Genomic DNA, 15,697 nt, shown 5'->3' with positions numbered 1-15,697 from the left:
GATTTTAAGAACTATATGATGGTGAAAGTTCATCTTATAAAATGCCGTTTAATTAATTAAATTGAAAGCTCACAAAATTATAAAATAATTACATGTTTAGGATCAAAGTCAAATTTGGATTATTTCAAACGTTTCTTAGTTCTTGTATTTACACAGCCCACACTACTAAAAAAATGAGAGTAACACAGACCTAGCTGTGCAGACAAACTGAGGTTAACGCAATAGCTTACTTAAACCAGAGAAACAGCACACGTGTAAGTATGTATCTTCTTTTCTACTGATCTGTGACAGGGCAGACCCACTCCATCACTAACAAGTAACCCACGGCAGCAGGGATATGTCTTCTGCCTCGTTAAGTGACACCGAGGCCCAGGGCAGCGGTGGGACTGGCCCTGGCAGCCCCGGCCCTTCCCGCGGTGCAGCAGCTACAGTCAAGTAAGCCTTTGTGAAGTCTGAGAAATAAATAATATTCGGTGTTATTTTTTGAACCCAGAAATGAGGTAAGGGGCTGTTAAGATATCAAATTTACTAAGAAAATAATTATGTGAGAAATAAGTTGCTGTCCCAGGAGAGACTTGCCAGGCGCTACATCTGAGCAAGTGGTTAGACACACCTTTGGAATCAGTTTTGTGACACAGAGGCTGGTCTGCGGTACTAAAGCGCGTGAGAGCAGATCGGAAGAAGCCGAAGAGCAGGGGAGCGTCTTCCTGAACAGCCGCAGCATCACCTCGAGGAAGTAAGAAGCCTTAGGAGGCTCCCAAGGAGTAGATGCTGACCTGATCCTCCGGTTCAGGACACGCTACAAACTGCTCTTGTATAACCTGCTTCCATACCTCACGTTTCTAATAAACATGACTTTACTTTATTAGATCCTCATGCCTGTGCTCTCACCAAATCCAAACCTGAAACTTGAAAACTACCTTGGATATTTGCGGGCAGCCACAGAAGGGCCCTCAGAAGCAGACGCATATTAAATATTAATTATAATGACGACTGCCACCTTTTATGGTGATGATGTCATTATCTAGGAATGCTAATTAAGACATTAAATGACTTGCTAATTGCAAACGCATTCTGAAGGAATCTCTTTGTCCTTGTACGTTGAATAGCAAATCCAGCGTGGGGACCAGACCATAACAGACCGCAGTTCTATTTTCTAAAATGCTGACATTTGAGCAAATGTTCCCATGGAATGTTTGCCTGCTTCGTGGACTGACATTTCCTCCTGGTAACTGGCTTAAGTGAGAAGGCGGCGTCCAGGCCAAGCCCCACAGCCTGCAGGCAGCGGGCCATCACTCGCCGCCGCAACTGTGTCCGGTTTCTCTTTTGCTTCCCCCTTGCCCCTCCGCCCCCCGGCCCTCTGTCGCCTCTGGATTTTGACACGCATATTATCTTAGCTGATTTCTATCATCTTACGGGACTGGGTGACATACCTTCAAAGATTAAGCTTTCCCACCTGGGATTTGTCCAGAAATTCAGTGTATTACAGCTTCTCACAGCCTTCTTCATTCTCCTACACTCTTGTGTTATCAACAGTGGCTTTCTTTCCTATTTTATGTTTAACTACAGGACACAGGCGGCCACGCTGATAGAAGTCGGTTTACACTGTCACTCATCTCTGTTCTAACTGCCAGGCTGACTTCCGCCGTCTGTAACGCTCTGCTGCCATCTATACGTAGAAAAGGGCACAACGCTCTTCCACCCCCCCCCCCACACCCCGAAACTCCCCCTGTTCCAAAAAGAATCCTGTCTCTGATGACAAGGGAAGCTTCAGGAGTAATTTGCTTCCCCACAAAAAAGCTTCCCTGGAAGCTTAGAAGGAATTTCTATTTATTTATCTGTGAAGCAACTTTCGGAAAAGTACTGAAGATGCGTTATTTAACATAAACCAAAACCAACAGTCCATCATTGCTGTTGATACATTTTAGCGAATATGGCCACTTCTACGGAGTTATGATTGAAAAAGAAGAGGCAACAAGAAGTTAAAGTTTTAAGTCACTTAAATAATTACAATAAAAATAATTTTGCAAAACTGCAATCTAAATATCTTGCCAAATATGATCAAATGATCACTTTCATAATATTTAATATAAAGTAAATGTAAAGAAACCAGATTAAAAAAAAATCTACTCACATTATTTAAACTACCAAAAACTCAAATACTGTGGTTTGATAATCACCTAGTCTCTGTCAAATGCCCAAATGCTGCCTTTCTAGGGAAGACAGAGAAACGTGTCAGAACCCTAGAGCCCTCAGCCTTCCCTGTGGTGCAGATTACGCTGAACCGTGCGGACAAATGTCAGCGTCAAAAAAGCACACAAACAAGAAAAACACTCCGGGGTGGGCCATACAGGAACCTTAAGCAAAACAAACCAAAACCACAGAAAACCTTTCCTCTTTCCTCTGCTAAAACCGCTGAAGAATAATTAATAATTAATCTACTTGGTAAAGGCAGAGATCGATATTTCCAATCTGGACTAATCAGGTGTGTCAACAGTCCTAGAGAACACTCCTTAAAGGTTTATTTTGTCAACACTACTAATTTCTAAAAGACTTTTTACTGTTAAAATAACTGGCACCAATGAGATGTACGGGGGTGGGAGGGGAAAGGACTCGGGAGAGGCTGTACCCTGATATAGCGAACAAAATGCAGAGTGCACCCTGGGTGTTCCCCTCCACCGACCCGCCATACACAGAAAGTTCAGGACTGCTATCAGTGCAACGCTTGCCACCCAGCAAACACCCTATTTTAATCATCGACACTATGACTGTATACAAGTTGAGCTCATCAATGAAAATTCAACATTTTCTAAGGAACTGTCAGTCCAAGTGATTCTAATGACAAACTTAACATAGTTTAACAAGCCAAACCAAGCCTTTATGCATATTTATTTATAAATAGAGCAAATTTAAATTCATCGTGAATGATTTTTTAATTAACATCCCTAAACAACATATACTTCATGTGAATATTACTAGAAGGCTATCATAATGAAACCTACTAATCTTTGATGCTAGACATTTTTCAAAACTGGAAATCTAAATTAAATAAATCTTCATACAATTTACTATTTGCTGGCACTGGTAAGGTATCCAATTAATGATTTACAGTAGAAATATATAAAAAAGATATTACACATTAAATTTCTTTGAAATAGAAAAGGTTCCACTTTATCTTACTATATGTACCAACTTCAAGGATCCAACTTTAACAAAGAGAATTCTATAAATTCCATTTGTACTAAAAGGATAAAGTAGAAATCTTGTTTGATACCAAGCTCTATGTGAGGTTTTAAAGGAACAGTTAAGTTTAAATTCTTAGTTTTACTACTCTTCTTTTTGGGGGGAGGGGGACAGATCCATTATCTATGGTATTAAACTAGGTATTATTTATGTCTACATCTTAATTTATGCAAATTATGTATTCTAATCTAATGGGGAATCCAAAAGCAGTTCTCCACTCATCAATAAAAGTCCAAAACAAAATGTTTCACTCATAGTACCTTCACTGACTTACTACCGGTTTACTATTTGTGTTTATAGATACGTCTAGAAATTAATGTTAAGATAAACATGTACATTTAGCTATTTGCATTAATTTTGGTTTAATTGTGCAAAGCTAAAATAATACTTTGGATTTTATTTAGTAAACAAGTCACTATTGTAAGCGAATTAAGAGTACCAAACCCAACAAACATATCTTTGTGTGGTCCACTAATTACAAGAAAAATTCCAAACACTATTAGCTGTTATTAAAATCACAATACCACCTAGAGCTAATAAAACAGAACAATCTGTTTGAACAGGAGAGGAGAGCTTTCATAGTGTTCTCTCTCATATAAATTCTTAATGGAGTAGGAAGGACTTTTAAGTGGCTTTAAATTTGAATTCGACTGCTCAAATCTGTAACAGGCTTCCAAGGAGAATCTGAGCGGATGACACACAGGGACCCGCCCGCAGTGTGCCCGTCTGGCTCGACCCTCATGAATAGAAGATAAAGACGCTCAGTGTCTTCCTAAGAACCACAGGAACCCATCAGCCATATTCACATTGGTGGGGTTCATGCACCACCAGCACAAAAATTAAATCGTAAAGTGAAAAAGGCTTTTTCTGTGTGCTGCAGCTTCACCTTGTAACAAACCAAAGAGGTTTGCAAATGTATTAAATATCACAGGGACTGAGCCGCACAGGTGACGGACAACAGGATCCATCAGAAAGGAATGAAGACTGGAGAACGAAGGCAGCAAAACACAACTTCACTGGAGCCCAGGGGTGCCCAGGCCACCGCTCTGCTCACCTGACCCTCCACCCCTGTCGAGGAGCTCATCACTTTGCCAGAAACACACCCTGCATGTAGTCCATGTGGACGCCAGGCCTACCTGCTAACACACCGCAACCATCCTCGGGTTCTAACAGCCACACTCACTGCTCTTTACCAAGTAAAGCCCTCCTGCCCGGGAGGTACCTTCACAACTTCAATGTTAACAAGTTGGTAACACACTAGAGTGATTTTATGTTGCTCTAAGCACACGTGAGAATTATATACGAATATATAAAAATTAATTTTAGACCTCATAAAATACATAAGGCTGTATCAATTTACACATCTACCAAGCAAAATAAGTTATCTTCAGAGACCCAATATGGAGTTATATTTTGCGTATGCTAAAATGTGGACAAAAATGTATTTGCAGTATTAAAGCAGAAGCATTTATTTTTCAATCTTAGAAAATAGGTTAATTGACAGTAAACTGATTTGGCAATTTTTTGTTTGTTTGATTTAGTATACTAATAAGAACAAATGACTTTTTCTAGTTATCAAGCTATTGGTTCTTCCGATCCCATAGGAGCAAGTGTCGTTGGCCTCCCGTAGCCTTTAGGGAAACGCACACAGTGGCACAGCGCTCAATATAAGAGCCACGCATCGAATTGAACTACCGTGACCGAAAAGACTGTGGTTATCCCTGAGGAGTCAGTCCTCTGGGTTTCGTTTTAGCATCGCTGACAGGCTACCATCACACCCTGCGGGGCTGGATTTGGGGGCCTTCCAGCTATGCAAACACTGGTCCTTTGGGTTCGTCCTAACCGGGTCCCTCCAGAAAGAAAACACAAAGCTCTTAACTCAGACCTCCTGCACTGTGGTCAGTGGCGGGAGTGACAAGAGAGGTGAGCCTGGGCCCACCAGGGTCCTGTGCTGCCTGCCCCGCTCTGCCCTGGTCTTCTCAGACCAGCCCTCTGACAGGTACAAGGCGCTGTCTGACAAGGTCCCGTCTGGCCTCCCCCATCACCAAATGCAGGTTCCGGGCGGCACTCTGTGAAACAGGGGCTGGGCAGGCTCATCGACCTCTTCCACCTCAGAATTCTGTGGCCCATTTAGTAAAAAACAAGGGTCTGAAACATCGTTTTTCTCTTCCTAATATGACATAACAAGTGAACATTTCAGCGGCAGGAACTACGGACATCTGAATGAGGAAGACATTCTTGCACAGAGTTCCCAGCAGCAGTGTGGCAAAGGGCAGGCCCCCCACGGGCAGCAGCAACGGTGCCCTGCAGCCACTCGCTGCCACCTTGGCCTCACGTCAGCCTCTGCGAGGAGCAGAGAGCACCTGGATCAGAGGGTAGAGCAGCCCACGTGCGCCCCTGACCCCCGGCGGCACTGCCGCCCTTGGGCTGGACCGGCCCCCTTCCCAGGGGGGTGACTGCTGTGCACAGGACGGTAGGAGGGCCTTACTGAGGAGCTGACACCTGAGCACAGGCAGGGAGCAGTTAGAGACCAAGATCATGAATATCAAGGACGGAGCAGCACCATGGAAGCAAGGGCAGAGGCCCACAGGGAAGCATGTCTTGGGACCCGCAAGACGAGGTGCCCACCCGTTTCACAGGTGACGAATGGGGCCTGCAGGTGACGCGAGCTGAAGCCAGCAGCGCGGGGCCTGGGCTCTGGGCTGGGCCTGGGTCTGCGTCCTGGGCATCCTGACGTGGGAGGTCCTGCCTGTGCTCCAGTGCCCACGGACACCTCCTTCCCTCTGGCCCCAGGACACAGGCTTCTGCTCTGAAGCTCTTGCACACAGCACTTTGCACACGTGAGCTGCCGCATAGAGTGCAGGGGGCACGACGGGCTCCGGTGCAACCAGGCGGGAAGGGCTGGGCCTGGCCCAGCCTGAGGTCGCCCTGACAGCCCCTCCCCGACGGCGAGAACCATGCCCCTGGCCCCTCCTCACTGCCCTGCTCTTCTCACACTCCCTGCTGGCTGGCCAGGCTCCGAAATAAATACGTGGGGGAGCAAGGCCCAGGAGAACAGCCCTCCATGCTGTCTGTGGGTCCCGACCCTCCCGCACCTGCACAGCAAAGGCTACACTGGTGCTCCTGTTCTGTTCCAGAACTGGGTGAGTCAGGCACGAAGTACACGTCCCCCCAGGCACCTGCCCCGCCCCGTAACGCAGTCGTCCCAGTGTACCCCGTCACCCCCTGGTTAGAGCAGCCCCAGGAGGTGTGGGCTTCCTCCCCATAAATAGGAGACAAATGGCGGGGGGGCTAGGAGCAGCCAGGAAAAGGCCACTGGAGAGGGCACTTCTGTCTCAGGAGATTACACTGCACGGTCCCCTCCCCGGGGCCCGTTTCTCCCCCAGCTTCACCCCCTGCACTGGCTTCTCTGACTCCCGGATGCTGAGGCGCTGCCTGGCCACCCCGCCAGCCACTTGGCTCACAATCAGCTCCGCTTCCTGCCCTGCCTCCTGGGCTGGAAGCCCCACCAGGAAGACAATTAGACTCGGCCCCTCTGCTCCCAATACTCAGATCCGCTAGCCGGTCCCGCACAGCTGGACAAGGAAATCCTGCCCCGCACGCCGCCTGCCCCAGGTACCTTCTGGGCACGTAGGCCTCCTGGCTGTCGTGAGACAAAATCAAACAAATGACCCACAGAGAGTCGAAAAGGAGATAATGAAGATAATTCAAGAGTTAGAAAACAAATGACACGGAGGGAGTTATTCAGTTTCAATGACAGAAAGTCAAAGAAAGACTTAATAACGGTCTTGAACACTGAGAAGGGATTTGAAAATCGTTCTCAAAACTAAAAAAAGAAGAGCAAATGACTTTCTGTCTCCACAAAAGACACAAGGAAAAGAAAAAAGCTTCAGGAGAAACTTAGGTATGTGGGGAAAGTTCTTAAGGTGAGGACTATTTTACATGAGAATTATTGCCAATGGAGACCATCATTTTCTTCAATGGTCCTTAGAACAAGCTGCCGAATACGCGGGTCTGAGTTTTGATCCTGGATCGGCCGGTCGCCCGACATGTGACTCAGAGCAGCAGGTGGCTTCACTCGTAAAATGAGAATCATATTAAATTATTTCTAAGGTTCCTTTTAGCTCTAACATTTCATGATTGCATCATTTTCATTTTTAAAAAATAATCAAGGCAATTCCAACATGACATTGTGAGACCAAAGGGTCATACTGGGCTAGATTTCCTGTAGACAGATCTCGTCCAACAGCATGACTTCAAGAATGAAGTATGATTATCAAAGAAGCTGTGAGGAATGGTGGAAAACTCCAAAGTCATGACAGTAATGAATGCTGAACAGATAAGAAATTTCAGACAGAAATTAATGAAAAATATTATTTACACAGTAAAAATTTTAAAAGAACAATAAAGCAGGCTCCTAAAACATTTCCTCATCAAAATGGGCAGGACTATGTATACTGGATAATTTGTTCCTACTTGGGTGATGTCACCACGCTAGGTTTAACTACTTTTAATAACTAGTACATTTCAGTCGTCTCTCACTTTCTCCTACATAAGATCAAATCAGCCTCTCAATGACCTACACTTCATGAGTCATAATTTTTCTGTTTATGATTCAGAAAAATGTCTTCAGTCAGTATTTCCCAGACTGCTGTGGGTTTATTCCAAGAACCAATTTCATCTTCATTGGTTTCCTACAGGAAACCAGACCAACTTCCTATTATTTTATTTTCCTTACTTTTAGCATACCATAGCCCACATCAAATTAACTGGAAGTGAGAGTGATAGAAGGCTCTATTCTGCACAAAGAGAGGCCAACACAAACAATGCCCGGTCTAGAAGTCACGGATTCAAAATGAAATGCAACGTGTGCTAATATTAGCGCTTTCTTTCAAAAGAGCTCCAAACCAAATAAGAAGAAACATATTTTAATTAACTTCTTACAAACATTCCACTGTCAGAAAGAACTTTTGTTTAAAAAGTACTGTCTATGAATACAATAAATGCTACAAAGCTGATTAATACGGAGAAATTAATTATAAGGAACAAAATACGTGTTTTCCATCCTAACCCCCTCACAAGCTGCTGGGAGAACAGGTAGGCAGCTGAAGGCCAACACACAGAGCTGTGGAGAGGTGGGCAGGGGCACAGCTACGCCCCCCGAGCCAGCCGCAGTCTGCTGTCACCAGCTGTCCTTCCCAGCCAGCCCCTCCCCACACCCACTCTTTCCACCGCTAAGAACCCATCTGACATCAGGCCGCACAGGAAGAGGGGCATGGGACACGGGCTTTCCAAAGACACTCTGACGGTGGCTTGCACTCACGCTGCTCCTCAAGAGCACTAGGAGTACCCGGGAAGTATGCGTTCTCACTGACTACACGCTGCTCGGAAAAAGAGTTCTGAATGTGGAGAATTCTGGTATAAACATGTATCAGATTCTTCTTAGATTCTTTCCACTCTCAGCTTTACAAGCTCACATAGTCATTAGCTGGCAAGGAATTTATACCAAATTCAAAAGCTGATGCATTGAAGGAAGAATGCATTTAAGGCGCATATTACACACAGATAAACAAGAAACCAGAAACATGAGCACAGCGGTTCTCAAACTGAAGCCCCCACACCAGGGTCAGCATCTCCTGGACACATCCTGGGAAAGGAAGACCTCACGAATCAGACAGGCTGCTGGGCAAGGCAGGACTTTCCCAGGAAAGAATCCACTCAATTTACAACCCTCCATAACCCTTGACTTCTACGCCCCTCGCCTTCCGGATAATTCCTCCACCGCATCGCTAAAGTGCTCTCCCTAAAAGCCCCAAACCACCCCCACCCTAACCACAGAGGCCACGACGCCCGCCTGCTCGTCACTCCTGCGCACGCCTCTGAAGCCCTAGCGCGGCAGACACACCTCCTGCCTGAACCGCCTGGTCTCTAGGCTCCCTCACACAATTCCACCCTCCTGCCTCTTTGACCCCACCTCCCTGTCACCCATGACGCCCCTCGCAAACGCTCCCAGGCCCCAAGGCTCCAGCTTCATCCACTCCTCTGTTTTCATCTGCTGCCTTGGCTTCGGCCTCTCAAGAACTCCCAGGACTGAACTCCAAATCTCTCTCAAACCTCACAGCATACCTTCAATTGCCTTTGACCTGCATTACCTGAATGTCCTTCCAGTACCACTGGTAGGACGAGTCCAAGAGGGAGCCTCTCACACACACCCCCAACTCAGCAGTCCCTCCTCGGACACCTGCTTCTAGCACCGGGACCATCAGTCATCTGGCCCCAGTGCCCTGGAGCAGCGCTTCCCTTCCTCCCCAGCCCCGTATCTTGTCGGCAGAGGGTCAGCCCTACAGGCCTCCTGTTCCATCCTCCTCATGCCCACTTCGACTGCCACCACCTTCACCCAACAACTTCTTACTCCTCTGAAGCCCCACCTGTAGACTCACCTCTGAATCTATTTGTCTCCTGTTCAAAAACAAGACCAGGATGCCCACCCTCACCACTTTCATTCAACGTAAGTCCCATAAGCCACAGCAATCAAAGAAGGAAAAGAAATAAAAGGAATCCGAATTGGAAATGAACAAGTAAAACAATCACTGTCTGCCAATGTCATGATGCTATACCTAGAAAATCCTAAAGATGCTACCAGAAAACTACCAGAGCTTGTCAATGAATTCAGTGAAGTTGCTGGATACAAAATTACTACACAGAAATCTGTTGCATTTCTGTACACGAACAATGAAAGATCAGAAAGAGAAATTAAGGAAACAATCCCATTTACTATCACACCAAAAAAATACCTAGGAATGAACCTACCTAAGGAGGCAAAAGACCTGTACTCTGAAAACTATATGATAGTGGTGAAAGAAACCGAAGACGACACAAACAAATGGAAAGATATACCATGTTCTTGGATTGGAAGAAACAATATTGTCAAAATGGCTATACTACCCAAGGCAATCTACACATTCAATGCAATCCCTAACAAATTACCAATGGCATTTTTCAAAGAACTGAAAAAAAATTTTTTTAATTTGTATGGAAACACAAAAGACCCCGAATAGCCACAGCAATCTTGAGAAACAAGAACAGAGCTGGAAGAATCTCATTGAGCAAAAGATGCTAAACATCACTAAATATTAGAGATGCAAACACCCGTCAGAATGGCCATCATCAAAAAGTCTACAAATAATAAACGCTGGAGAGGGTGTGGAGAAAAAGGAACCCTCCTACACTGTCATGGGAATGTAAACTGGTGCAGCCACTATGCAGAACAGTATGGAGGTTCCTTAAAAAACTAAAAAGAGGGTTATCACATGATCCAGCAATCCCACTCCTGGACATATAACCGGAAAAGACAAAAACTCTAATTTGAAAAGATACATGCAACCCCGATGTTCGCTGCAGCACTATTTGCAATAGTCAAGACATGGAATCAACCTAAGTGTCCATCGACAGATAAATGGATAACGAAGATGTGGTACATATATACAATGGAATATCACTTAGCCATAAAAGAGAGAAATAATGCCATCTGCAGCAACATGGATGGTCCTAGAGATTACCATATTAAGTGAAGATGGCCAAAGACAAATATCATATGATATCACTTATACGTGGAATCTAAAAAAATGATACAAATAAACTTATTTACAAAAAAATAGACTCACAGACACAGAAAACAAATGTATGGCTACGAAAGGGGATAGCAGGGCGGCAGGGGGAAAGATAAATTAGGAGTTAGGGATTAACATACACACACTACTATATATAAAAATAGATAAACAGGAAGAAACTGCTGTATAGCACAGGGAACCATATGTCTTACAGTAACCTATAATGGAAAAGAATCTGAAAAAGAATATATATACAATTGAATCACTTTGCTATACACCTGAAACTAACACAACATTGTAAATTAACTACTTCACTTAAAAAAATGGCTAATTAAAAAAGAAACACGTAGAGACTGCCCAAACACAGCCCACCTCCCTAGCTGCCCACCTCCCATTTCTCCCACCAGACTTCTTGCTTAGGACCTAGGCAAGACCTAAGCAACCTAGGACGCTCATCATGTTGCAAACACATCCCAAGTCTTCTCTCTTCTGACTCTCAGCCTTGTATTGTCACCTCAATTTCAACTACCCGTTCCCACTAACGACGTCTGTAAGCTTCCACCCCAAACCTACTCCCTGACACCATGCACGATCTCGTGGGAGTGAAGTTCTCTCACCCCATCTCTAAAAACCCAAAGACATCAGCGCCAGCCTCTGTCACCCGTGGGAAAGGAGTCCCTCCACGACAGAGGTGGGTTTCACGCATCCCTGGGTCCTCCACTCCACCATGCACGCAAATATCGTTGAAGGGATAAATTATCTTATGAGCCAAAATTCATCTTCGATTAAGCACCATTTCTGCCAATTAACAGGCCTTTAGGCAAAGCTGGCATAACACAATAAAACCAGGTAAACTTCACATACAGAGCCACTCAGAAGGAATCGGCCCAACCTCCTGTGCTTTCTGTACTCACCACCCTAGGGTAATAACCAGACACAGTCAGCACCACTTCATGTACGGAAAGCGTATCAGACTTTTTGAACCACAGAACGATTTGGAAAAAGGAGAAGACTGACTCACTTAATACTAACACGTCAGGGCAAGGCCTTCTATACATAAATCTTTATAAAACTTCCTGCATCTTCCCACTATGCCGGTGTAGGACTTCTAGAGGCGATAACCTGTCTACCGTCACAAAGGAAACGTCTTAATCTAAAGGAAACTGAGTAACAGAGCACTCATTCCAAAGCATTCTATTTTGCCTGGAGATACCAAGAAGCAGTTAGATAAATTAAAACGTGGAAGATGACTAACTGCCTCAGCCCAGGATAAAGTCTCCACGCCTGGAGTGACAGTTACTGCTTCTCTACGTGAAAGGGGGGACGGCTGCTCAAGGCACGGCACGCAGGAAATACCCTTTCAGACGGAAAATACATCTAGAATCACTTCGAAAAATAGCCCTATTTTTCTAACCTAAAGCCCCTGACACCTTCCACAGCCCAAAGCTTAAGCCTGGATACAGAACAGAATCTTCGGAGATTAAGAAAGGAAAAAATTACCTTCCAAGACAGCAGAGACAGATAAGAAGTATCAGTATTGGCTGATCTGTCGCCATCCTCCAAAGTTACCATCTTAGAGAAAAATGTACTGTGAGGGTTCACGCTCAAATTTTAAATTTGGTATCAACTACAAGACTGAGCTTTCCACTTGCTTCTCTTACTATGTTCTACCTTTGGTTTCGTTTGATCTAGTTTATAATTTCTCCCTTAAACTAGCAGAGATATAAAACAGGCATATCGCTTCCATTCCACCCAAAGTTGGAGATGTGGAGAAATAGCCAATCACCTCAAATACTTTCTGCAGTAAGAGTGCTGAATTCACTCATTAAACAGCAAAAAATGCTGCTAGATTTTCTGTTCCTTGTTTTTTGGTGGCAGGGGGCAGGGGCTGTTTTAACTTAGAGTCATTTGCTTTTATTTCTATGCTCTACTAACTATCCTGATTGAGTAAGTATCTAAACAGAACTCATATCATCCCTGGCTTCAGTTCACTCACTAAGTTAGCACTATAATACAGCAACAAAAACTTGAATTAAGCAGATTGCCAGAACCCTGGGGATTGGCTTCTCAGGTTTACTGCGATTTGTTCTAGAAAGAAAAACCAAGGAGAGGTAGATGGACCCCCAGAGAATCTGTCTGAATAAAGGGAGAGAAATCAACATGAGCTGGGTCACACTGAGGCAAGAGGCTAAGAAGAGTCTTTCTTCCAATAACTTTTACTGCTCACAAGAAAACGTTAATTCCATTAATTTTGACATGTTGGCACGCAAAAATACTATTTTCTCATCACTACCAAAAATTAATACTAAAATAGAAGTTTCATTGACTTAATTTTCCAACATTTGAACAAAACACTTCATTCACAATGTGAGTTGAAATGGCAGAAAATACATCCAAGTGAGGTTCGTGACTGTAAGATCAACCCCAAACAAATAAATACTTTTACTCTAATGTCGGCAGTAAGATTTTACTACATTGTTCAATAACAGAAAATACACTTGAAAAAAATGTATTAGCATTTCTATAAGGACTCATTAATACCCAAACTAATACCAAGAATCAAACTCGAGGACCAGGATTAGTGGCTGCCGTACTGTGTGAAGAAGCAACAGACAAGGGTAAAATACAGAACTCAGGAACACAGCCAGAGGAACCACGATAAGGAAAACGGCTCACCTTGACGTGGCTCTGGGCCCCGAGGTTGTAGATCTCGGTCGGCTTCACTTCATTGATGATCTTCACGAGGCAGGTACTGTCGGTGAGGTCACCATAGTGCAGTTTCATGTCTTTAGGATTGAAACACATACCATTAGATAGAAGGAAACAACGTAGGCCCAATTTTTTAACACAGCAACACTGAAATGTATATCCTGAAAGTCTGAAAACCAGATTGGTTCTGGAGTAGCAGTCTGTAACTGTCATATGTAAAGAAACTAAATAGTAGAAAGAGATTCCCATTTGTTGCTATGTCTATAAAGGATTTGTAAAAACTCAGATGAGCTTTTTAAAAAAACATAATATCATGACAGATGTTACACAATCAGCGTATCTTACGGCGCCCCGGTGGCTGTAAGACATGTCACATGAGATTCAGACAAAGAAAATCTGGAAATAATGCGTATACCCTCGAACGAAACATGTTAACACGTTGACAGTAGTGAAGACAGCTCTACTCAGATACTTGTATGTAGCGATTTTTCAGTCCTTCGTAAACATTAGTCCTTAAACCATCCATGACGTGCCTGACGTATACATAACTGATTAAAGGACAGCTAGCTTGTTCTGACCCCAGATCTAAGCAGATCCTCACGCTGACTTCACTAGTGTAAGAAGGTGACACAGGCAGATGGGCATCCTGCTAACTGGATACTTTCATTAATTTTACATAAGACTGACCTACATCTAGGTCCAATGGCAGTACCATTCTACACTTTGCACAAAACGATGATAATTTTCACGGAGGATTCACTGACTGACCTAAATATTAAGGTGGAAAGTGTACTAGTAGGTCATCTTCCTGATGACATCACTACCTGCACAACTAGCCCAAACCTTCCAATGTTCAGGGCCCTGAGGTGAATACAAGCCACCTGGATCATCCCCGCTGGCGGGAAACACCCTGTGTCCTCGTCCCAGCTCTGTCTTTCGCGTGTTATGGAAGCTTGATAAAGTCACACCCTCTCTCTGCTTCCATCTGTAAAATGGTCTCATTCACAACCTCAGGAACTGCTGTCAAGGTCAAATGAGAAAGCACGGCAACTGTGTGATATACTCCCTGCAATTGTGTTACCAAAAATAACAAACGACTGCAAATACTGACAACCGCCTGTAAAGCAATTTAAATATATTTTTGACTGCCATCTGCTTTTGGACCTGTCTTCACCAATTATTTCTAAAATTAAATAAATGTACAAAGACTGCTTGACTTGATTAAATGAGACCAAACGTGAAGAGCAGAGGAGGGCTCTGAGTGTGGAGCTGATCTGACTCGAGGGCACAGGGACACCTGGAGACGGGTGATCAAAGGCTTGTCTGCTCTGGCCTCTCGAGCAGCCTCACCTGATGGTACCCTCGTGACGGCCTAATCGCGGTGACACCATGGCCCAGGGCAGCAGGCAGTGAAGGGTTTTCAAAGCGTGCAGATAGCATTCAATGCAGGTAACTCATGGGTAAATAACTGCAATTTGATGGGCTTTGAGAAAAATGACATTTGAAAATACCTTATCATAATATAGGAAGTTACACAGAAAGAGAGTTTAGAGAAAGAAAATGACTTACTTCCTTCAATATGAGCCTGGGGGTTCTTATACAGATGTTCAATTCGACCAGTATTGAATGAACTGGATCGCCGTACAATTCCATGGACCTGCATTTTTATCGTGTGGAAGGATGAGAATAAGTTATAAATATGCAGTGAGGATTCGTAAGCAACGTTATTCTGCTAATGTTTAGCTTCGTGAAAAATCATATAACTGTCATTTAAAGACCTTATTTTAAATAAGCAGGAGTTCTGCGGCTCACTCTCCCCCCACCCCGCCCCCGCCCACTGGCAGCTCCCTCCATCCCTCTCCAGTGTTTCTACTGCCAATCCCGACGAAAGTAATTAGATAATGACGTGACTTCACAGTGAGTGCTTAGTTGTAGATACTCAAATGTCTCCTTTTCCAAACACACACACACATACGGTCCTACTGCTGACAAAAATATCTCTTCAATTTGAAACCGAAGACAGACCAGGCGAGGCCGTATCGGTCACACAGCCTGGACCGCTCTTCAACCCAGAGCACGAGGAGAGGGCTCTGATGCCTCCAGCCCTGCCCAGTGCCCTCCGAGCTTTGCATCTG

The 15,697-nt window shown here is 44.3% G+C and overlaps 1 protein-coding gene and 1 long non-coding RNA gene across 5 annotated transcripts in view; both read right to left on the bottom strand.

The window, feature by feature from the left end:
- Nucleotides 1–1,601, bottom strand: part of LOC132527786 (uncharacterized) — a 48,369-nt gene extending 46,768 nt beyond the window's left edge. Inside the window, exon 1 of the long non-coding RNA XR_009543090.1 lies at nucleotides 1,434–1,601. This is a non-coding gene — a long non-coding RNA (uncharacterized LOC132527786). The remainder of the gene's footprint in view (nucleotides 1–1,433) is intronic.
- The window catches only part of GMDS (GDP-mannose 4,6-dehydratase), a 479,880-nt gene that overhangs the window by 376,303 nt on the left and 87,880 nt on the right, over nucleotides 1–15,697 (bottom strand). For all 4 annotated transcript variants that reach the window (XM_060163828.1, XM_060163831.1, XM_060163830.1 and 1 more), the window contains 2 exons: nucleotides 15,132–15,219; nucleotides 13,530–13,639 (listed from right to left, as the gene is read on the bottom strand). In XM_060163828.1, coding sequence (XP_060019811.1) covers nucleotides 13,530–13,639; nucleotides 15,132–15,219 — 198 coding nt within the window. The remainder of the gene's footprint in view (nucleotides 1–13,529; nucleotides 13,640–15,131; nucleotides 15,220–15,697) is intronic.

This window comes from Lagenorhynchus albirostris, chromosome 10 (assembly GCF_949774975.1).
Source record: "Lagenorhynchus albirostris chromosome 10, mLagAlb1.1, whole genome shotgun sequence".
Taxonomy (NCBI): Eukaryota; Metazoa; Chordata; class Mammalia; order Artiodactyla; family Delphinidae; genus Lagenorhynchus; species Lagenorhynchus albirostris.
This window is presented reverse-complemented; position numbering and strand designations above follow the sequence as displayed.